The sequence below is a fragment of the Hippopotamus amphibius genome, chromosome 11 (genome assembly GCF_030028045.1).
Source record: "Hippopotamus amphibius kiboko isolate mHipAmp2 chromosome 11, mHipAmp2.hap2, whole genome shotgun sequence".
In the NCBI taxonomy this organism is placed as follows: domain Eukaryota; kingdom Metazoa; phylum Chordata; class Mammalia; order Artiodactyla; family Hippopotamidae; genus Hippopotamus; species Hippopotamus amphibius.
Window position 1 is genome coordinate 64907295 of NC_080196.1, and position 25497 is coordinate 64932791.

The 25497-nt window shown below is 35.6% G+C and overlaps 1 protein-coding gene across 6 annotated transcripts in view; it reads left to right on the top strand.

Annotated features, from left to right (window-relative positions):
- Positions 1 to 25497, top strand: part of NOL4 (nucleolar protein 4) — a 400651-nt gene that overhangs the window by 89787 nt on the left and 285367 nt on the right. For 3 of the 6 annotated variants that reach the window (XM_057699284.1, XM_057699287.1, XM_057699289.1), the window contains exon 2: positions 4307 to 4456. In XM_057699284.1, the coding sequence (XP_057555267.1) occupies positions 4307 to 4456 (150 nt within the window). Of the gene's footprint in view, positions 1 to 4306; positions 4461 to 5435; positions 5499 to 11826; positions 11843 to 25497 lie in introns of all 6 variants that reach the window. The other 3 variants (XM_057699285.1, XM_057699288.1, XM_057699286.1) reach the window with 2 other exon arrangements.

Consider the following 25497-nt stretch of genomic DNA (forward strand, 5'->3'; position numbering starts at 1 on the left):
TTCTGCTTGATTTTACTTTACTCTTTTTCTAGTTACTTAAGATGGAAATATAGATTTCTGATTTGAGATCTTTATTTTTTTGGTCATCCAGTTTTATTGAGATATAATTGAAATACAACACTATAAGTTTAAGGTGTGCAGCAAAATAATTTGACTTACATACATCATGAAATGATTGCCACAATAAGTTTACTGAGTATCAATCACCTCATATAGATACAAAGTAAAAGAAAGAGAAAAGCATTTTTTCCTTATGATGAAAACTCAACAACTTTCATGTATTACGTACAGCAGTGTTAATTATATTAATCATATTGTATGTTATATCCCTAGGACTTATCTTATAACTGGAAGTTTGTACCTTTTGACCACTTCAATCCAATTCCCCCTACTTCTATCCTTCTCCTCAAGTAACTACAAATCTGATTTCTTTGACTTTGCTTTTTGAAGTATAATTGACCTGTAACATTGTTAGTTCCTGGTGCATACCTAGTGATTCAGTGTTTCTATGCATTACAAAATGATTGCCACAATAAGACTAGTTAATATACAAAGATATTACATTGTTATTAACTGTATTTCCCATGCTGTGCATTTCATCCCTGTGACTCATTTATCTTGTAACTGTAAATTTATATCTGTTAATTTATCTCAGTTCTCTCATTCCCTATGCCCTGTCCCTCTGGCAATCATCTCTTTGTTCTCTGTGTCTGTGACTCTATTCTGTTTTCTTATGTTTGTTCCCTTGCTTTGCTTTTTAGATTCTACATGTAAGTGAAATCATACAGTATTTGTCTTTCTCTGAACCATTTCACTCAGCATAATTCCCTCTGGGTCCATCCATATTGTTGCAAATGGCAAGATCTCATTCTTTTTTATGACTGAGTAATATTCCATTATATATTTTTTCTGTTTTTCTGCCAATACCATGCTGTTTTAATCACTGTAGCTTTGTAGTATAGTGTGAAGTCAGGGAGCTTGATACCTCCAGATCTGTTTTTGTTTCTTGAGATTGTTTTGGCTATTCAGGGTCTTTTGTGTTTCCATACAAGTTTTAAAATTAATTTTTCTAGTTCTGTGGAAAATGCCATTGGTATTTTGATAAGGATTGTATTGAATCTGTAGATTGCCTTGGTGGTATGGTCATTTTAACAATATTAATTGCTCTAGTCCAAGAACATGGTATCTTTTTTCCTCTTTGTCATCTTCAGTTTCTTTCATCAGTATCTTACAGTTTTTAGAGTACAGGTCTTTTGTCTCTTTAGGTAAGTTTATTCCTAGGTATTTTATTCTTTTTGATGCAACAGTAAATGAGATTGTATATGGTGTTAAAAATGTTCTAATTTCATTCTTATACATGTAGCTGTCCAGTTTTCCCAGCACCACTTATTAAAGAGACTGTCTTTTCTCCATCATATATTTTTGCCTCCTTTGAGGTAGATTAATTGACCATAAGTTTGTGGGTATATTTTTGGGCTCTCTGTCCTGTTCCATTGATCTATGTGTCTGTTTTTGTACCAGTTCCATACTCTTTTGATTACCGTAGATTTGTAGTATAGTCTGAAATCAGGGTTTGTTGACTGTTAACCAGTAATTGTAAGCATTTCCAATATATGCTCCCATAGCACAACTTGTACCTTCTGTACTCTAACACATATTACCTGTAGTCAGTTGAATAATGCCCACCCAAAGATTTCAAGTCTCAACTCCAGGAATTTGTGAATGTTACTTTGTTTTAGAAAAGAGTCTTTGTAGATGCACTTAAGTTAAGGAACTTGATATGAGGGGATTACCTTGGATTATCTGGTTGGGTGCAACATTCCATCATATAAGATGGGTCCTTATAAGTGAGAGACACAGAGGTGAGACACATCAAAGAGAAGTCAGTGTGATATGGCCTAAAGCCGTGAATGCTGGCAACCTGCAGAACCTGGAATAGACAAAGAATGAATTCGCCTCTGGACCTTTTAAAGGAAGCACAGTTCTGTCAACATCTTGAGTTTGAGCTTCTGGCTTCCAGAATTATGGGAGAATAAATTTACTTTGTTTTCAGCTACCCATTTTATGGTAATTTGTTACAGAAGCCATAGGAAATTAATCTATAGCTCTAGCAATGATTTGTTCAATATTTATTTTGTCTACTAGACCGGAAACTCCACAAAGACCTAGATTTTCTATCTCATACACTTTGATAACTTCAGCACCTAGCAGAAGAGGATTTGGCAGTAGTCGGTACTTGCAGGATACTTGTTGGAGTGAATTTATAGGCTGTGATCCTTACATCACTCATAGTTTACTAACTGTACAAAATTACTCTATTTATAGTTATCTAGCAAGAGAACTGAGAGGAAACTCTACAGATTTTATTTCCAGGAGAAAAGAAGACAAAGTCTTGAGGGTGGTTTTGCTAGTCGGTCAACTTAGAATTTGAATTTCCAGCGTAGGAAGAGTGGATGTTCTCTGAGGAGTAGGGGTTAGGCCAGGAGAGCTGGTGGGCAGACATCTGAAATGGTGCTTCCCTGACATTAACCTCTAAGTCGCAACAAATTTCCAGGCTGGTTGCTGCTGTGTTTCATGCAGCTTCCCTGTCCTCTCACTGCAGACTGGTCTTGCATCACAAGGCAATGAAGGAGTATCCATGGAGCCCAGTACAGGAGAAGAGATACTGCAAGATGTTAAAGGAGAGAAGTCAGAAAGGTCTGAAACCTAGTGAAGAACCACATGCATCACAGATTATTTGAGAGGGAGAGCTTCAAATTTAACAAAGGTGGAACACCTGGTTGTTTGGCCTTATATAAAACTTCATATATATAGTTATTTGAATATCCTGCTTTAGGCACTGCTGCTTCTGAGACCTATTATAAACCAGAAGGAAAAAAACCAAACAAAATAAAAACCAAAGTAGCAGAAAGCATCAAGTGGTTTGCTTTCAGTTTTGCAGTAAGCTCAGTCTGCTGGCACTGCTGTTCAGAGAGACTTTTGCCATTTGATTCATTGACTGCATAATGATTTTGCTCAGGTTAATCACCTTCTTGTGTTGTGTGCCCCCATTTATGGAGATGTCATGTCACTTCAGGTTATGCCTCAAGGTCTGAATAAGAATATTAAGAGAGAGAGTGTTTGCAAGTAGGAAACCCTTTCATTTCAGAAATTAAAATGTGTCTACTATGTTATCAGTATTAGACTAAGGGAAAGATGGGTTAAAGGTTAAAAATGGGGGCCTAGAGAATATCTAGGTGGTAACTTTGGATCCTCCACTCGGAAGTAGTGAATTCATTCATGTGGCCACCATGTAAGATTAAATTTATTTCTTATCATTACAAACTTATTATTTATTCTTCTCAATCATGTATGGGAACCTTTGGCTCTGTCTTTCCCACTGCAATGGCTTATCCGCTGCTTCAGCTCCCACCCATGTGAAATTCTATTTCTTCCATGAAGCTGCTTCAGTAAGAGTTGACATCTTTATTCTCTGAACTCTCCTAGTACTTGACTTATATTTTTATCAGGGTCATCAAAATGGCAAAAGCCAACATTTACTGACTGTTCACTATATGCCAAACATTGGGCTATATCCTTTCCATACATTATTTCATTTAATGATTACAGTTCTGTGAAGTAAGCTCTACTATCCCTATTTTACAGGTGAGAAAAGAAATTTAGAGAGGTTTAAAAGATTTGCACAAAATACACAGCTTCTGAGTAGGTGATCCAAAGTTCACACCTAAATCATCTCCAGGGCTCACATTTTTAACCTTTAACCCATATTCTCCCTTAGTCTAATACGGATAGCAAAGCAGATGAACTTTCTTTCCAAGATTGTATGATATTAAGGGTAGCAGTTTCATATTATTTCTTTCATTTCTCTAATAATAATGTCCAGTACCCAGGGACACAATAGATATTGATTAGATAAGGAATCAATATCTAGAAGAAATTATTGCAATAAAAAATTGCTGGGCCTTAATAATATATTTTAGAGTAATTTAAGATAGTTATACTGATGGTTACAAGTAAGTCATTATAAAATTTAAAAGATGGCATTATTGGGTAAGCATGATTAACTGTGCCAAATATCTTTTTTCATGTTTCTTAAGGTTTTGTATGTAAATAATATATAAAATGATGAGATATTCAATTGTAATTTTTTGAACTTTACTATCTAGATAATTTGGTTCAGTTTATCAAAATGTTTTTGTCTAATGAACTTTATATGTCAATCTTCTATATTAAATACATATTTCCATGTTTCTTTATTAATATTTTGCTTTTTTAACGTTTTTTTTGTTTTTGGTCTTGTTTCCAGGATGGCGTAGGGGTAGATGAGAAGCTATCTTTGCGGCGGGTAGCCGTGGTTGAAGATTTCTTTGACATTATCTATTCAATGCATGTGGAAACAGGGCCAAATGGAGAACAAATTCGGAAACATGCTGGACAAAAGAGAACTTACAAAGCAGTAAGTTATGAAACAAAAAAAGAAAAGAAAAAGGCATGCATTTTGAAATTTGATATTATATGCTTATTAAAGATGGGTTAAATAGTTATGGATATTTTATCTTCAGCATAAATTAGACTGTATCCATGGTCACACCCAACATTTAAACTGTTATTATTACTGATTTTGTTTTGGTTGTATCTTCACTAAGTCTGTTGCATATAGTTTAGACCTGTTTCTAGCTTTATCATTTTCTTTTCTTTAAATATGCATAAAATGTGGTAGTCGCAGTCAAATGCCCACAAATGGGAACATTATTTGTGTTATATATTCAATATATATTATGAGTTCAAATCATAATATATAAATTATTTACTGGAACATATGAACTTTTGTACAACCACTATTGTCTTAATAGTCCTCCCCCCTTCAAATCATATTAATATGTTCAGGTATTTCTTATTTAATACTTCTAGTCAAATGGGTAAGGAAATTTTATGTGCTTTTCTTATGTTACCTTATATTAAATACATTTACCCTAAAGGGTATGCATTTCTTAATTTTCCAGTATAAATTATTTAAAAATGTGTTATTTTCATAGACCTAGTGCCCTTGAACATGTTAAGTGAAAATATATAATGTTTTATTGTAAATTATAGAGAGAACAGAGTTAATTAATTGTTGGCTAATGAAATATATATTGTCAAAATGGAGTTATATATTATTTCTAAAGTCTTTAATTATACCTACTGTTCGATCTAGACACTTTAATCTAGTTTTTTATTTAATTAAACATTTTATGAAATCATCTTACTATAGATAGTTCATCCTTTCCAGGAAAATTGAACAGTAAATTATTCTTTTCCAATATGAGCAAAGTGTACATCAGGAATACTTTATCAGCAATCAGAATAATATCCTTTTTTAGAATTCTTATTGAACTTTGCTTTTGGCTACCTTTATATTAACTGTTTTCAGCTATATTTATACACAATATCAGTCTGGATCCATTTTTTTTTCAGATACAGAAAAATGTGTGAAATGCTCAAAGTTTCAAATACAGGTACATATGTTTGAAAATTAGCTACTGAGCATAAGAAATAGCTTCTTTTCCATAACTATTTTTTGCTATATTTCCAGGGTCATATTGAATCTTTATAGTTGCATAATAACCCCTAATACATGTTGTATTTATCTCTCCTTCTCTATGGTTTTGTTTCTTGGCTGTTTCAAAATTGCATGGTTTGTGGGCAGGCACTATTGTAAGTTTCCTTACATAATTCTGCCACATAAACTTTCTTTTGACTTACATCTCCTAGGAGACATTTTTATCCTGACTAATGACAATGACCTAGCTTCTTAAGATATTTTTGTGTAGACTAATGTTACTGAACATACTCATTTTGCCTGTCTCCTAAGACAGGGTTTTATCTCTGGATACTAATAGGAGAAAAAACGTATATTGATCTACTAATATCACTAACTGTGTACTCTGATGATAATTTATTTTCACAAAATAGCTACCTGAACTTGATAGGACTTTGTAAGGTAGAAATACATAAGTTCAGTTGTATTAAATGAAAACAAACCAAGAAAAAACAAATGGCTTCATTGTAGTAATAATGTGGCAGCCAAATCTGTTTAGGTGCCAAAAGCAATTTAAAGTGATTTACTCTTTGAAGTCCACTTATTAGAGACCTTTAATTAAAATAGAATTATGACATAACCCCAAGTCTCTCACCCTGTGTTTTCCTAAATGAAATGTAGAGAATCTGATCCACTGCTGTAATGCATGCTAAACACTTCCAATAAACTGATAAACACATTTCCAACGTATATCATTTTGCATTAACATTTTGAAGATGTTTTCTGCATTTTTGGGTAGGGATGGATACCAACTTTGAACGTATAAATAGTATCTGAAACATCATCCAATCCCTCTTGAGAATATCCTATGTGAAGATTCTTTTCTTTCCCAAGTTTATTTTTTGTTTCTGCATCTAAAGTAGTCTCACCTTTTCCTAATATCATGAAGGTTTCTTCTGACCTCACATTTTGCCTTCTGGTATTTCTCAGTTGAATCCTAATTAGAATACATTTCCATTTTATAGAGTAACAATACACACAGGAAAAAAAAACAAACATTGCTGCATTGCTAGCACAACTGTACAGGCACGTGACTCCACAATGAATTTAAGTCTAATGTTAAAAATTAATATAAATGTTCAACTAATGGGGCATAAAACTAAGTGCAATTTGAAATGAAATCGTTTACTGCTATTAGGGCCCTAGACTGTTGGGTCAGAGCTTAGTTCTCAATACTAATGCTGAAATTGGCTAGTCATTGGTAGAGTTAGCGAGATACCTATCGCAATTATAATGGTGCCCATTAAGATTAAGATTTTTTTCCTACTTCTAACACATTAGCTCATAGAGCATGCGTGATTATGTTTATTGACTTTCTTTTTCTCCCTTATCCTACATGGCCAAGAAACCATACTTATACAACTAATCATTAAAACGTGTCATATTGTCTTAATAATATTACCAATAGATTTAGTGGTCATTTTATTTACTTTGCCTTTTTTGCAAATCTTTCTATGTTTTCACTCTGCAGGAAATGGTGGTCCTTTAATATTGGATTAACTTTTGAATGCTATTTGTTTTTACCTATCAGCAGTATATCATTCCTTGAAATATCTAGTCGTTTTACAACTTAAATTTTATTGCAGTCTGATCTGACTAGAGATAAAATTGGAGGGTGTATATTTTATTACTTATGAGCTCTTTTTAAAAATCCACATAAAATGACACATTTTAGGAATATGTAAAGGCTATCGTAGTTAATTTTTTTAGCCATTGTTGAATTCTAGTGTCTTTTAGGTCTTTTTTTCTCCCCCTTCATTTGTCCCTGTGTATATATTAACCTTTACTTTGCATTGAAGGTGTTTACCTCAATATTTTTGAATTGAATATCTACATTAACAGAGTGGAGAAGAAGTGTGAATCATTCAGATATCACTTATATTTGAACTTAAATATTATCTTTCTACTGAAAATTGAATGCAAGTGTGCTTAGCAGTTTGGGAAGTGACTTCAAAATTAATGTTGTAACATCATTAAAAAAAATCACAAATGCAGGAAGTTGTCTTCCAGTCCTTGACTTTTCTCAACTATTGTCTGAATTGCACCTTAATGGAACATAAGACTCTTCTCTAGCTGTCTTTTATCTCTTTCATTTCGTCAGGCTAAAGCACAGCTGCCTTTCCAGAAAGGTTTCTTCAGTTTTGGTCTGATTAAAGAATAAAGTTTCAAAACTCTATTTGGCTACATGTAAAATAAAAGTAACTGGTGAAAATCCAGAATCTAGCAGGGAAAGTCAGTGTTTTCAGTGGAGAGAACAGTCTGCATATATATGTGTATATGCACACAGACACACACGCACACACACACAGAGCACGGAACTTGTGGTGTGATACAGTAAGTTTACATGTATTACTCACATACATAGCTGCCAATAATTACACTCATTTAATTCCGAGTGGAGAGCATATGCTGTAGCTAAAAGAAAACAGGCTAGAAGCCAGACAAACTCAGTTTCAGATTTCAAATCTAGTACTTCCTATCTGTGTCACTTTTGGCCAATTATTTACCTTTTTTCTCCTCCTATTTAGAGGGAGATAATGATTTGCATGGTATGCGTGGTAAAATGAGTTAATATGCATAAAGTGCTCGCCTTATGGTCAACTTCTGAATAATATTATTTCTCCTTTGTCCAGTCACTAGTCATGTTCCAGGTAGAAGGACAAGCAGGGCAATCAACATAGCTCCATTGTTGCCCTGATTGTGATTATGGATGTAATTTCCTCCACTTGGCCCAATGCCTCTGCGTTGGGAGAGAGAGGAATAATAACAACTTAGGCATTCTTTTATGTACATCTTATAAATGTCACCATCTCTGGCAGTCCACAGTGTAACTGTTATCCAAGGTTTGACCAGGCAGAAAGGAAGCATGGAAGGAAATCAGGGTACCTGTGTCTAGGACCTCTCCTGCTAGATGAAGTATATGAGAATTTCAGTTATTTCATTTGCTTTTTCCCAAGTTTCAGTCTTAATGTTAATTTTAAATTACTTTTCTGAAAAATTTAAAAACTGGTTCCCTTTAAAGAATTTGTTTTCAGCATGAATAGAATATTCCTTTCCAGGGACATACTGTAGAAAAATAATATATTAGGCAGAATGTCTATATCCTTACTCTGAATGTTAAAAAGGAAAAGTCTTTATTCTATCAGGTCTACAACACTTAATGTTAAAACTTCAGTCAGCATCATTTCATTCTGTTCCTTTTTATTAATATCTATTGGTTCGATGTCTCTACTGCTAAATGGGATATTTTAACTTGCACCATTTATGCTAGTTTTTTATGTCAAAATTCCCAGAATTCTTGTCAACTTAGAATGAGATGAATGACCAAAATTTGCAGCGATTGTGGTATGAAAAAATAACACTAGATGAAAATTCGAGAGTTCCTAGCAATTAATTTACCCTTTTTTTGACTTAGGCCAAAGTTTTTGTACATATAAAATGAGGTGGGCTATATTTCTGGGTTTTTTTCCCAACTCTTAAGGAATTACAGCAGTTTTCATGGTGTGTGTGGAGCCATTGCTCTGCAAGAGGCACAAGGAAAATAGTAACCAAAGTGAGCAAACAGGTTGGCACAAGAAATGTTCAAACATAGGAAAATGCTTCCTGCTCTTGAAAAAGCAGGTTGGCTGATCAGCATAGCAGAGAGAAAGGAGATGTTGGCTTCATTACCATCTAGAGAGCTCTCCTATAAATAATAATAATTGTGGTAGTCATGAAAAGGATCTGTAGTCATTAGACTTCCTACTTCCAGGATTTTAAAATAGCGATCAAAGAAGAAAGGCCATAAAAATGACTCTCAAGTGTCAGCAGACTTTCACTGCTCTCCATTTTTGTTAAAAATTTTGCAGTAATCTGAACCATGTTGTCAACAGGTGGCTACTTAAGTTATAATGTGATTTTAAGCTGTAGTGCAACAGATGTGACCACACCTCAAATTTTGTTGTAAATATAAATGATCCTGTGAACCTCAGTGTTGCTTGCCTTATAGTCCTGTAGTCTAAGACACTGTTGAAATAGGGGGTTATATCTATTTCCATGATTAGTACCAGGAAGGGCTTACTCTCCGAATATATTCCCCTTCCCTATCACAATGCCTCAAGTTTTGCAATTAGAATTTAATTTCTTTGGATCAAAGCATTGGCCTATGTATCTTTACATGGACTTCAAATATCCTTGGGCAAGAGAAGATAGAGAATAAATTAGGCTGATGGCAGTCATTGACATTTAGTATGATCATTTTGTAAATATGTTTGTTTCTCATATCTAGCTGGGGTTTAACTCAAGAATAGATAGGAAAGAAATGTGTAACATGGCATACATAAACCTACTAATGTCCCACTTAAGTAGCATAAGATCGTCCTGATTTTTGTGTGAATCCTAGTGTGGCATCTTGAGTAATAGCTTTTGTCATGTATCTTAAAGCAGTTGAGAACTCATGTTATCAAGGTGAGGGTGAAAAGCTTCTACAAAGCTCATCTGTTTCTTTTTACAAAATATTTCTAAAAGATGAGAGCATTGTTTTGAAACAGAAAGTGTCAGATTAAAGACTATGAAAATTAGATTTCTCAGTAAAGGTACTATCTAGCTGTGATTCAGATAGAATATAAACATGCTGTGTTTTTGTGTCCGTCCTCACTTCCTTTTACTATTGTGAATGCTTCCTTTTCCTGTCACACATCCAAGTGCATGGGTAGGGTGTTTCTGAAGCAAAGAGTTGAAGAAAATATGGATCTTGGAATTAATTTTATGTCTGTAAACCATCTTTTTGGACCTAATGTTTTTTAAAGAAAGCAAAATAATATAGCAATTAAACAAATGTAAGTCCCTGTCTTTTTTATGCAGATAACTGTTTATTTTGCTTTATTATTACAAACTAGAGTGACTTAAACAGGTATTCTGGATATCAAATAGAGAAAAAAAGCTTAAAATTATTCCAATTTCAAATATTTTCCAGACATTCTTTAATATTGAACTCAGTCATACCGTTATACAGTAAGTCAGTGATCTGAAAGTATGTGTTATAACTAGCTCATCTTGCAGAATTTATGAGTACAAAACATTACTTAATTATAGCTATTTTATGATACTTTTGTGAAGCTCCTTTTGTCTGTTTTTTCCTATTTATTTATATATTAATGCAATTTTAAAAGTTACTTTCCATTTACAGTTATTAAAAAATATTGGCTAGATTCCCCAAATTGTACAATATATCCTTGAACCTATCTTACACCCAGTAGTTTGTATCTCCCACTCCCCCACTCCTATCTTGCCCCTCCCTCCCACTGGTAACCTCTAGTTCTCTATATCTGTGAATCTGCTTCTTTTTGTTGTATTCACTAGTTTGTCATATTTTTTAGACTCCACACATAAGTGATATCATACAGTATTTGTCTTTTTCTGTCCGACTTATTTCACTTAGCATAATGCCCTCCAAGTTCATCCCTGTTGCTGCAAATGGCAAAATTTCATTTTTTTTTCTTTATTTGTAGCTAGGGTCAAAGTTAAAAAAATCATGTAGTCCCTAATGGTGGGGGACCATGTCTGTTTCTCATATCGCTGTGTGATCACAGCTTAGTAAAAGAACTGTCTCGTGGTAGCGTATTCCATAAATACTTGTGGAAGGAAAAAATTCACCTTGTCTCTGTGAAGTCCTTGCTTTTTTGATACCAACTAAGTAGTATAAAGATGTTACTATAAATAGAGATAATGAAACAAGATCAGAGCTGTAGCCCATGGCTGTAAAGACCCTGCACTACACAACTCATGTTTACCTTGAACAGCACCCTGGATGTCTGCAATTTTGCCGGCTCTGAACAACGTAACAAAATTATTTAACACGTGTGTCCCCTTTGCTTTTCAGGGAAAACTTTGATGCTCCATTAAATCATGCACTCATCTTTGAGGCAGGATGTAAACACATCACTTATATTTCCACACACTGGTTTGTTTCTTATCAGATGCACACCCACATCCATGTATCCACCCCCCCACACACACACAGATATACGTTTTACAAAAGTGATTACTGCTAAATATTGAAAACAGCTATTAAATTTAAACACGGTACACATAATATTTTTTAAGCTCTTTATTGGAATATAATTGCTTTACACGCTTGTACCAGCTTTTGAGGTACACCAAAGTCAATCAGCTGTATTTATACACATATCCCCATATTCCCTCCCTCCTGCGACTCCCCCCCACCCTCCCCGTCCCAGCCCTCTAAGGCATCACCCATCATCGAGTTGATCTCCCTTTGTTGTACGGTACACATAATATGAAACCTGCATTTATGTAAGAACAGTCTCGTTTTTGATAACTAAAAATAATATTATTCAGATTAAGAAGTCAGATGTGTAAAACCGTCTCGGGAGAAAAAATAAATTAGTGGCATGACAGTGGTAGTAGAGACCATCAAAAGATATAAGAACTCACCCAAACCAGTTTATCATCAACTAATGTCACAAACCCTATCATTAATAATTTTTGCATTGTGAGTAGATATATTCCTTGAAAGGGAATTAACCTTTTGTTAACTTTGTGTTAACTCTTTATGTTCAGCCTGATAAATTGCTACTTCAGTGCACCCTTGTGGTCAAAATGTGCTAATGCAGCTTTTAAAACTACTGAGGACAATTAATACCTGCTAGTGGGTGATTCTTCTTCAGATCCAGAGGTTTAGGTATTCCTGAGTACTGTGATGATGTAATAAATAAAATCTCCTGAGTTTCTTACAGTATATGCACCTGTATAAATACCTATGTATGTATTTAATTGGGATAAAATATAGGAAAGAGGAACAGGACATGGGCTATTGATGTGAAGTAGTAGAAAGAAAATGGTGCCAGCTTTGATGTCAGCTACATTGAGGTTTAAATCCTGATTAGGTAAGTTCTATATGTGTGATTTGGGCATGTATTATTTTTAGGGTTGCTTTGAGGCTCATAAATAATAGATGTAAAGGTTTTAACCTAATAATTGCATCAAACATGGTATTATAGTGAGGTAAATAGAAATGTGATTCTTTAAAAAAATATGGGGTTGTTTGTGGGGCGACAGATGCTGTAAACAGATTTTTTCTATTAACTAGATATTGAGAGGTCTGTTTCTTTCTTGGAATCATCTGTGCTACCCAGTGGCCCATGGATGACATGCACCCATGTCTTCATTCATGACTTTTCCAGAATTGGCAGTATTATTCACGAACGTCATCTGCCGCGGTTTTAGTCAATTTGTGATGAGTAACAAGTGACCAGCCTTTACCTGTTTCTAATCTGTTTATCTGCTCTACTCATCCTCTCCTCCACCTTCATTTTTCTGGGAATGTCGTCTCCCACACCACAGCCGTATTTGAGTATTGCTCTGCTCCTTGACCCTAGCAATCAGAAAGGAGGTGAATCACGAAAGAAACAGATTCTGAGAATTCTGAATTTGGACCCAGAAATTTCTCTCTTGGTGTGTTTTAATTCTTCCGTGGGGAATATATGAATGTGATATCTTTTGTTATATGTATCCATTAGTTTGCATAGTTATTTGTGTAGTCTAAAGCGATATTTCTCCATAGGGCACTATAGACTTTGGGGGCAGACAGGTGGCATTGCCCAAGCTTTATCCTTAGCCTCTCGTGCTAATTTCCAGCAACACAAGTCCCAGTTATTCCCTGTTTTCAACAGTCACCTTGTTACTGAACACAAGTTCCTGTGCCCAACACATGATGAGGCCAAAAACACCAAAACGTGGAAGTTTAGAGCAGAGACAGGTTGATTGCAGGGCCATGCAAAAAGACAGGTGGCTCGTGCCCCTAAACCCACAAACTCCTGGAAGGGTTTAAGCAAAGCACTTTTAAAGGCAAGGTGAGGGAGGGGCATGGTTAGTTGTTGCAGACTTCTTGGTGTCAGATTCCTTTGTTCTTGTAGCTGTCCACTTAGGTCAGGTCACGATGTTCCTGTAAGCCTCCAACAAGACAAATGCTATTCTCTGTTCTGCAACTTTTTCTCTCTGTGTGAATGGACTCTTAAAGGTCAGAGCCTTGAGAACAGGCTATCCTGTATATTTCAGGCTATAGGCAACATTCTCTTACTAAAGGTGCAGGGCCAGCGTGACTAAGCACAGGCAAACAGAGCACAAAGGTTAACCTACAAGGAACAGATTTAATCTGGAGTTGGATTTGTTCTTCCCTATTACAACCTCTAGAGCACAGTAAACACAGCAGGTTGAGAGACCTTTTCTAAAGGAGACCATGTGGCCAGTTCTTTCCTTGGCATCTCAGAAAAATGTTTTCATTATTTGCCAGTTGTGGAGCTGTAAGAATCCAGACAACGAATTCTGCAGCCGTGTCTCATTATTACCATCTCACAGACTCTGCACTTTGCACAAACAAACGAGGGTTGTGCGACTCACTGCACTCCCTAGTAAAGTGAAGCCTAACCTTCTCCGTTCGTCTTCCGTTTCCCCTAAAATGGCTAAATCTTGCTTGCTTTGAGCGACTGTGGCAGCAGTATTCTTGGCTATCTGTTTTAAAAGAAGTGCTGCCTTCCCACTGCCTACCAGGGCTTAGTGAGGGTAAACTTTAACCAAGGAAGCAGCAACAGAAGCCCAGGAGAGCTTGACTGTGCCGTTGAATTCTAGACCAGAAAGCTTGGCTTCAACTTGCTCTCGCTTAAGCCCCAGCAAAAACACTAATATGTCACAGGATATACACCCTTCAAAACACATCAGGAGAGGAAGTCGATCTCCCCACTCGTCCATGTGTGTAATTGTATATTTTAATGTAGCTATTCATGCTGCAAGTAATTGTATAAACATTTGCTTTGCAGAGTCATTTTATTTACATGCAACTTTTAAAGTCTATTATTAGGAAACATGTATGAAGAAGAACTTTTTTTCAGTGCCCACATGCTCATTTTTTTCATCTAATGTAAGAATTCTCTGTTATGACAATCTGTTCCTTAACAGCCAGAAGAAACACATAAGAAGAAAAAGAAACACAATAACATAAGAAGAAACAGAAAAACATTACCCACAACTCTGGAGATACACCTGGACTGTCTCTCTTTTTGATATTGTCACATTTGCTCAGTTGATGACTATTATTGCAGAATACAGCTCCAAATTAAAGATGTTCATCATTATAGTAAAGATAAAACAATAGAAAATAAAGTAATTTTCTGCAAAGCAAAATAGCTAAATTTGAAGTGTTATCAGTGGAGCAAAAACGATTTCTAATCAAAATTAACTTAAATCACATTCTATTTCTTGTTTGCCTACACCTTGATCTACTGATGTATAGTGATGTTGTGCCCAATTCATCTGATGTTGCCCTGGAATGCTGTTACCTCCCTCTGTTTTCCTCCTCTAGTCTCTTTTCATCATATAGCAGATTTCTGTGCTTTGGCCCAAGTTCTCTGTCTTTGCTTCTTGCCTTGCACTTGTACCATTTCCCCGTCTCTGGAGGATTCAGACTGCACCTTGTTCACTTTTTATTCCTCTCACCCTTCATTTGTTGCATTTGCCTCAGATTTCCAACTTGCTTTTAGCTGTCGTAAATTTGACCTGAACTGTCTAAAAATAGTCCTGCCTGCTTTAGACCTCCTTTGAATTTGCAGCCTTCATTTTAAACTTGACCACATAACTACCATCTTTTCTCAGCACCACAGCAAATATCTTTGGGCTGACAGGCTGCATTCCTCTGCTTTAGACCAGTATTTTTCACATTATGTATCACAACGCATTAGTGAGTTCTCAAGCCAATTTAGTGGGTTGTGATAACTTTTAAAAAAATGAAATAGAAGAAAATAAAAAGGATCTGTTTTATTATAGAAATGTGTATATGTTGTGGCTTATGATGTAAATTATATTTCTACCTGTGCTGTTGGTCTGAAAAGTTGGAAAATATTGCTTTCAAGGGGCACTGTGATTTCAGATTGCTTGCAGACGCCCACTAACCAATTCCACCTACCCTGCTTCTCACTTCTGCTCTTGGTATATTCTTAGATCTTCCTGATATAACAATTTGTTCCAAATTTAAAATTATCTTTGGGCTCTAACCCATATTTTCATTCATCTTAGATAAATGTACCCTATAAGTTTGCCAGATTTAACAAATACAGGGTGCTCAGTTATATTTGAATTTCAGATAAACAATAATTTTTAATGTTATTCCCAATATCGCATTTTATCTGTACTTCACATTTAATTGTATGTGCTGTATTTTATCTAGGAACCTTAATTCTATTTAAAAATCAACCCAAGATATTCCTGACTTGGCTAGGTTACCCCCTCACCCCTTAACTAAATGAAAAAGACGAGAGGAGCTGATGAATGGGTGTGATGATTGAAAACAGAAAGTGCTCAGAGAAGAATGAAGGGAAAGAGTAGACAGTGATATTACTGAAAATAGCATGTTGGAGTAAGTGATAAGAGTACCAGAGTGTAGCAAAACAAGCAATACTGAGGGATTGATAGGAACCCATCCAAAACGTGGGAATCCGCCACCAGTGGGGTAGTGGTGAGTTTGGGGCTGAAGTGCAAACCTGACAGCATCCTAGTTTTGGTTTTGGAGATGTTAAGGTACAGAAATTCAGTTGGTTATTTAGCAGATGTTTAGAGGTCACACAGGTACAGTGCTAACAGGAAGTCTTTCTGAAATAGTAGTTAGGGTTTGGAAGCAAAAATTGTTGAGGGCCAGAGTAAATGCAAATTTGATTAGGCAAGCCAAATGTATGGCTTTTTGTTTAATTGATTATTGCTATTAATAAATTTTTTAACCTAGAAGTAGTTATGTTGAGTCCTGATCAAAGCATTTTTTGCAATCACTTTAAAATTAGCCAAGCAGAGATACCTTCCTCCACAAGAGAGCAGACAGCAGTTTCAAGCAGTATCAGCAGTATTTTGTCTTGTGGAACTGAAAACCACAGCCACAGAAAGATAGAGAAAATGAAAAAGCAGAGGACTTTGTACCAGATGAAGGGACAGGATAAAAACCCAGAAAAACAACTAAATGAAGAAAAGATAGGCACACTTCCAGAAAAAGAATTCAGAATAATGATGGTGAAGATGATCCAGGACTTTGAAAAAAAGACTGGATGCAAAGATCAAAAAGTTTACCAAAGACCTAGAAGAATTAAAGAACAAACAAACAGAGATATGCAACACAATAACAGAAATGAAAAATACGCTAGAAGGAACCAACAGCAGATTAACTGAGGCAGAAGGGCGAATAAGTGACCTGGAAGACAGGATGGTGATTATCACTGATGCGGAAAAGAGTAAGGAAAAAAGAATGAAAAGAACTGAAGACAGCCTAAGAGACCTCTGGGACAATGTTAAACATGCCAACATTGCATTATAGGGGTCCCAGAAGGAGAAGAGAGAAAGAAAGGACCTGAGAAAATATTGGAAGAGATTATAGTTGAAAACTTCCGTAACATGGGAAAGGAAATAGCTACCCAAGTCCAGGAAACACAGAGTCCCAGGCAGGATAAACCCAAGGAGAAACACTCCAAGACATATAGTAGTCAAACTGACAAAAACTAAAGACAGAGAAATGTTATTAAAAGCAACAAGGGAAAAACGACAAATGACATACAAGGGAACTCCCATCAGGTTAACAGCTGATTTCTCAGCAGAAACTCTGCAAGCCAGAAGGGAGTGGCATGATATACTTCAAGTGATGAAAGGGAAGAACCTACAACCAAGAATACTCTACCCAGCAAGGATCTCATTCAGATTCGGTGGAGAAATCAAAAGCTTTACAGACAAGCAATAGCTAAGAGAATTCAGCACCACCAAACCAGGCCTACAACAAATGCTAAAGGAACTTCTCTAAGCGGGAAACATAAGAGAAGAAAAGGACCTACAAAAACAAAACAATTAAGAAAATGCCAATAGGAACATACATATCGATAATTACCTTGAATGTAAATGGACTAAATGCACCAACCAAAAGACACAGACTGGCTGAATGGATACAAAAACAAGACCCATATATATGCTGTCTCCAAGAGACCCACTTCAGACCTAGGGACACATACAGACTGCAAATGAGGGGATGGAAAAAGATATTCCATGCAAATGAAAATCAAAAGAAAGCTGGAGTAGCAATAGTCACATCAGATAAAATAGACTTTAAAATAAAAAATGTTACAAGAGACAAGAAAGGACATTACATAAAGATCAAGGGATCCATCCAAGAAGAGGAGATAACAATTATAAATATATATGTACCCAATATAGGGGCAGCTCAATACATAAGGTAAATGCTAACAACTATGAAAGAGGACATGCAAGGCAGAAATAGACACACAGATGTAGAGAACAAACACATGGACACCAAGTGGGGAAAGTGGGGAGGGTCGGGGGGGATGATTTGGGAGATTGGGACACCAAATTTTACGCTCTAAATATATACTGTTTGTTGTCTGTTAACTGTATCTCAATAAAAGAAAGTTCTTAAAAAAAAAAAAAAAAGAAAAGCCAAGCAATTACCAACAGGTGATTCCAATAATTTGAAATAGCCAGGCATATTAGTGGTGTAGAACCATACCTAGCAGTATTCAGGGGTAATTACAGTGCCTATGCATTTAGTAGATATTTGTCCAGTAAGTAAAAGTTTAGGTGAAAAATCTCTTCATCTTTGTAAGGCTGTTTCCATATGCAACGCCACATGCAGGTTAATAAGTGCCTCTGTAGAGGTATAATGATGTTCACTGCTTACCTTTTCTCACACATGAAATGGGTAAAAGAGAACCCATATAAATATGAGAAAACCGTTGGCTGGACTTTTCAATTTTGTAACATATATAAAAATATCTGGGCCAAATGTTATAGTGTTTGTAAGCTTTATATGTATATGATGTGCATCTGTGAGTGTGTGTGTGTGTATTTCCCCTAATTTCCTCTCTTTAGATGTATAAAAAAATGTACAGTGTGTAAACCAGGTAAAGACAAAGTGGCCCTTGTTGAACTAGAGATAATGCCCATAGACAAGACTTCTCTTCCTCAGATAGGGGTCTCTGTGGACTGTGGTGTCTGTGAATCAGGACATGTGAGGTCTTTAATAGCATTCGGATTTATAGGTTCTGTTCAATTACATTTTAATTTTATTCGTTTTTAAAAGTAAATTTTCTACAGCTTCATTATCCAGTCATGTACATTGCAAGTGGTTTGTGATAGACTATCACAATATTGAATATTAAATATCACAATAGGGATAGAAGAAACAAATTTCCTTAGGAGACTATTTGTACATAATCTCAAGAGTTTCACAAGAGAAAATGTTAAAAATTTGGCCCCAAAGGCAAATTCTTCCATGAGTATACTGCATGATATTTGGCAAAAAAAAGTTTTAATGTTATTATTCCAGTGAAATAAAGGTGTTATTTCTATTCTCTAAATTCATTTTGTAAAGCAAAGGTGGAGAAGGTAATTTAAAAAATAATGTGATTAGACCAACTTTATTTTGCTTTGAAGCTCCGTGTCTGAAATGGAGCACGCTATATACAAAGGCATCAGGCAGTGGAGTAATGTTACTTATAATGAAATTCAGCACTTGCCTACTACTTTTCCAAATTACTAATATTTAGTAACATTAATTCTGATTTTTCCTTTTGCTAAGACCTTAGTGAACTTAGGACAAAATGGTGTGATTTTGGTTGATAAATCTTTTGATTTTAGCTTTTTTTGTTTTGCTAATGCTCATGATTTACCCATGTCATGTGATATCTCTATTTCAGCTCCTGCATTAGGTTCAGATCTTAAACCAACAATAACCCTCTACTGGTGAATTTCTTTGAACAATTGAGAATTCTTATTCCTTTACATATAGGCTACTTACACTCCTTCCTGTACAGTGTATTAAAAGTGGAAGTCCTCTGCATTTAGTTCCTGGCTGTTACAATATTATATCATTAGCACAAAGCCATTACTTTAGCCATCAGTTCTCCTGGAACTGAACAGATGGCCAGTTAATTTCCTCCAGGTGGAGCTCTGTATTGTTACTGCATAGTCTGATGTGTTTCTCCTGGAACTCTGTAACCTGAGACAAGGTACAGAGACCTTGACTGGCCTTCTTATTCAAAAGGATCACCTCAAACCAGTCAGAGCATTTTATATTTATAAAGAACGTCACACCAGGGAACATTATAAACGTTTTAGTATAAGAGACATTTTAGAAAGAGACCGTCTCTGGCTTTCATTTTTAATACTGATGACCAGGAGAGGCTATAAAATATGGTGATTAAAAGTGAATAAAAGATAGGCTCTGAAACCAGATTATTACATGAGTTCTGTCTCTTCTCCTTGCTTGACAAATTATGCAGCCTCTCTGAAGCTTAGTTTCCTCATCTGTTAAAACAGAGATGATAATGGTGGTGATACTAATCTATTCCTGGGACCTTTTGTGAGGATTAAATGATAAACTCCATATAAAATTCTTATGTAGCATAATTATTATTAAGCACTCAATTAATGGGAAACAAACACATATACACTGTCTTAGGAAGCATTTCCTGTTGTTAAAACAGCCAAAGCAGGTAATAGTTGTCATATAGTTAATGAGAATCCTACTTTAGAGAACTGCCAATTTTCTACCATTTCAGAAGCCAGAGACTTGCAGGTTTATGGACAAGCTGAGTCAATTTTGAGGGCCTTTCTATTGAAAACGCTCAGAAATTAAACACAGGTAAAATTAGAGACGAAGAAAGCTTGGGACTGAGGAAGCAGGACAGGACAAACAGTCCTGTTTTAAAATTTTTGTCTGTTATCAATTTTGCTCTTAATTTGTAAAACCTAATGGCTTGAGTTAATGAGATACACTTGCACCATGTAATTGTGACACAGTCTGAAAAAGCACAGCAAAGCAACAATTTGTTATTAAATTAATTTGATTAATTAATTTTTAAATATTTTTCTAGTTTTATATTACTTCATATGTTCAGATCCAATTAAGAAAAGAGACTTGGGAATGTAAGTTGGTACAGCCACTATGGAAAACAATTTGGAGGTTCCTTAAAAAACTACAAATAGAACTACCATATGATCCAGTAATCCCACTACTGGGCGTATACCCAAAGAAAACCATAATCCCAAAAGAAACTTGTACCATAAGGTTTATTGCAGCACTATTTACAATAGCCAGGACATGGAAGCAACCGAAATGCCCATCAACAAATGAATGGATAGAGAAGATATGGCATATATATACAATGGAATATGACTCAGCTATAAAAAGGGATGAGATGGAGCTATATGTAATGAGGTAGATAGAACTACAGTCTGTCATACAGAGTGAAGTAAGTCAGAAAAAGAAAGACAAATATTGTATGCTAACTCACATATACAGAATCTAAAAATGGTACTGATGAACTCAGTGACAAGAACAAGGATGCAGATACAGAGAATGGACTGGAGAACTCGAGGTTTGGGAGGGGGCGGGGGGTGAAGGGGAAGCTGAGACGAAGCGAGAGAGTAGCACAGACATATATATAGTAGCAACTGTAAAATAGATAGCCAGTGGGAAGTTGTTGTATAACAAAGGGAGTTCAACTCGAGGATGGAAGATGCCTTAGAGGACTGGGGCGGAGCGGGTGGGGGGGACTTGGGGGGGAGGAGTCAAGGAAGGGAGGGAATATGGGGATATGTGTATAAAAACAGTTGATTGAACTTGGTGTACCCCCCCAAAATAATAAATAAATAAAATTTAAAAAAAAGAGACTTATTTCTGAAGATAAAACTGTGCTATTCAAAAGTAAATGTAAGAAAACTTTAGCAATAATATGTGTTATCAAATTTATAAGATGAGACTTGCAAACGTAACTGAGATAGATTTTTTAAATTTCGGTTCTATTGGGTAAGTTACAGTTTTACCTTAACCGAGCTATTGACGGAAGGTGAGTGGCACTTGAGAACTGCCAGAATTTGGTTTTATAATTGTAGGATTTAAAAAGGTACTGTTTCTTCTTCCTTCAAAAAGACAGGGACATTGGCAAGGTAAAAATGTTTATCATTCTTTCAACTATAGTATTTGTCAGTAAAATTTTCATAAATGTGTTCCCAAGAGTTTTTTACATTTTTTATTTTAACCCACAAGTGCAAGGTCAATAGCAGTGCCCCTTATGGGACTTAATCATTAGACACTCTTCAGGTGGATGGGTTTATCATTAGATGGATAATATCATACTATCTTTGCTCTAGATGCTGATTTTGTTTAGTCCATCAAAAGATGCTGCAGTTCAGTTATTCTTATGTAGAAGTATTACCATATTTTTTTAATTGGAGAGGTGATTTCTACTTCTAATTTAGGATGATAATGCAATTTATTATTTTCTGCGTTACTGACAAATTCCAGGCTTAACGAACTTCGAATGTAATATTTTCATGGAAAACAATATCAACGTTGTCTACTACACAGATGGATTAAGGTCTTTAGAAGTCATAAGCAATGAAAAAATTGTGCTGTGCCACATTTCCACCGCTCAACTGTATTTAATTCAGAGTTAAAAAATAGCAACAACAACAACAAATCTGCAGCCACAACTCAAGTTTAAGGAATATTTGAAATAGATCACCAACAAGGGCCTACTGTAGAGCACAAGGAACTCTGCTCAATATTCTGTAATAACCTAAATGGGAAAACAATTTCAAAAAGAATAGAAAAATAAGTTAATTTAAAAACTTAATATATATATCATATAGAGCTTTGTAGATATAATAATACATATGATAATAAAAAATAGAGCAGTGATAGCAGAAAAAAAAAGTTTCCAAGTCCTGACTTTGGTAACACTTTGATACTTTTTTTTTTTTTAATAGCCTATTTATTTATTTATTTATTGGCTACAGTGGGCTTTGTTTCTGCCTGCAGGCTTTCTCTAGTTGTGGACAGTGGAGGCTACTCCTTGTTGTGGTGTGCGGGCTTCTCATTGTGGAGGATTCTCTTGTTGTGGAGCTCAGGCTCTAGGTGTGCGGGCTTCAGTAGTTGCAGCATGTGGGCTCAGTAGTTGCGTCTCGTGGGGTCTGGAGCACAGGCTCAGTAGTGTGGCTCATGGGCTCAGTTGCTCTGCAGCATGTGGGATCTTCCTGGACCAGGGGTCAAACCCGTGTCCCCTGCATTGGCAGGCAGACTCTTAACCACTGTACCAGCAGGGAAGTCCCTGGGGCTTTTTTTGAAATATCAAATTTTTAAAAATCTATTTTGATGTTCCTGCTTTCCTTGCATTTGTCTAATCTGTCTGTTAAATGAGCCCACCATGGTCCCTTCAATGTATAGAAATAGACCAGGATTTGAGAGATCCAGGTTCAAGTTTCAGCTCTTTGCTTTGCCCTCTATTTGTGTAACAATGGCAATTCATTTAACGTCTTTATACCGTGGATTCCCTTATTTGAAAATTTCTATAAAATCTATTTTAACCACCAGCTAAAATAGTGGATGCAAACCCCAATAAAAAGTATTGTATAAATCTAAGAAAACAAGTCTGGATTCATAGAAAATAACATTTCTAAGAAAGAGATGCCTCACAGTTATTTACAAGCTAAATAGTATGAGGTCATTAGTTTATAAGATTCAGTATGGCTATGTTCTACTTCTTCCTTTGGATGTTTATTTCTGTTACAGGCAATATATGTGGCTTGTCCCATGGCATTTGTTTTTTGTGTTTGCTTGTTTGTTTGCTTGGTTTTCTTATTTGTTTTTTCAGTGTTTAATTCAGAAAATACAAGGCTAATATCCATTCATGTGATGGTTTGCTTCTTATTACTAACAAGATGGAGTATTTCTGTGTTGATAAACCAATTCTAAGGGTATTCTATCTTTCCTAAATATAAAGATATTTCTAAGAATGCATTTTCAACTGACTACTATCCTCACTATTATCCTAGAAATGCTCCGTACTGTATATTCAAAGTCTGATTTCTGTCTTAGAAACAGAGACATGATTAGAGTTGAAAATTGGGTCAAAGAAATGAACATTTATGAATGACTAAAGCAGTTTATATTATTAATTATAGTGTTGGTAGAGTGGTATTTCAACTATCTGAGTCAAAATATTTTGCAATTTCTATCCCTTCTAGATTTTATTTGCACCTTCTTTTACATATTATATGAAGAATGTTAGGACTTTATTAAATAGACAGCCTAGAAGAACATGTCCCTGAGTTTTTCACCATTTATGAACATCTATTTAAAGCTGATAGAGCATTTCAAACATTCACAGAAACAGGTCCTTTCATTAGGGCAAGGGCCATTGGAGCATTTAGCTCAGGCCTCAAGTTCAAGAGTCTTCATGTAGGCTTTTCGTGTAATCGCTGAATGGGGTTTTGAAAGGAAATTGACAGGACCAACCACAGTATTTCATTATGGGCTTTAGTTGTGAAATGTAATTATTCAAATGCACCATAACCTTAGAACTTTTAAAGGACATCTCCTCATTGTTTAAAAATGTTCTGAGAACCTCAGCAGTTAAGGTTGCCTAGGACCCTTAATTTCAAAATCTGAAGAGGAAAGAGTCTAGATAAAGAAAAAGGAATCATTTTCCCTCCTCACCGCCATGGCAGGAGAAATATTGTTGCGGAAATGAGTGTGAGACTTGAAGAGCCTGTTCTGAGGGTCTGTTCTCCTTGTGCCTAAGAGGACTCTGAGATCCTTGAGCTCCAGTGAACACGAGGTGGGGTAGAAAAGATCTGAGGAGAGTGGGCTGTCTCAGCAGGTCTCCCTATAAAATGGGTTCTGAATACCAAGAGAAGTACCCCCAAATAAGTGATTCTGTCCACTTATATAACATATAGTGACATGCCCAGAATAACACCAGAGAGAGCAACGTGGTACAATACTTACTAAAAAATCTTTTCTAAGATACGAGGTGGGACTTCATATTATCTCTTTCACACATGTACACGTAACATATTTATCCAGTTATATAACATATTTGTGGTCATTACAGGTACTTGTTTTTCAGAGTAAAAGTATAAAAGAAATATGTTTAGAGATTCCAAGAAAAAATTGATTTGGAGCTAAGTAGTGCTAGGACAAATAATACAATTGAGTCAGGTCAATGATAAAGCTCTCTAGAAGGGATTTCTCCATAAGTGCTTTATGAGCACTGAGAAAAGGGCAGATTGTGAAGAGCATCAGGACCATCGAAGCAAATACAGCATCCCTTCAACTCCACCAGTTGGCTATTTTTTTCAATTGAAGGTTTCTCTTTTAAGGAGAGAAAAGCCTTATAGACATCCTCTATGAGAATCAACGGAGCATTCTTCTCAAATCCTGTTTGTTAACAAACTTACTAGTCAGTTCCACTCGTTCCCATGGATTATAACTCCATGTGAGTTAAATGATGAAGTATCAGACTAGGCATGCATCAGAGACTTAACTTCTGAATTATTGTAAAATAGGTTTTCAGAGATTCAGAAAAAATGATCTCCAGTCAGATAAGAAAATCAGGCTAAAGTGTTAGTTCCCTCTGTAGAAATCGATGAATAGGAATCAAATTTGTATGTGCGTGTGTGTGTGTATGTATGTGTGTGTGTGTGTGTGTGTGTGTATGTGTAGAGAGAGACAGTGAGTGAGAATGAACGAACATTTAAATTGCATATATGTACTTATTTATTCAATAACTAATATGAAATATTTTGATGAAATACTTTCACGTCGCTCTGCTTTTCTCCCACATTTCCTTGTAGAGTACAAGGAGGGTTTTTTTTTAATAAATTTATTTTTATTTATTTTTTAAACTGGACAGCATCTTGATTTACAAATGATAGTTATATTAAAAATCAGGGTTTCGTATTGGACTCCCGGTAGAGTTGAACGTGAATTACCTGTGTGTGGGTCATCTGTGGCAGAGTTTTACTTGTAGCGTTGTTCCTTCTCTTTGACATTCTTATGGCTTCTTTTTCCCAAGAGTCAAAGAGACAGGCTA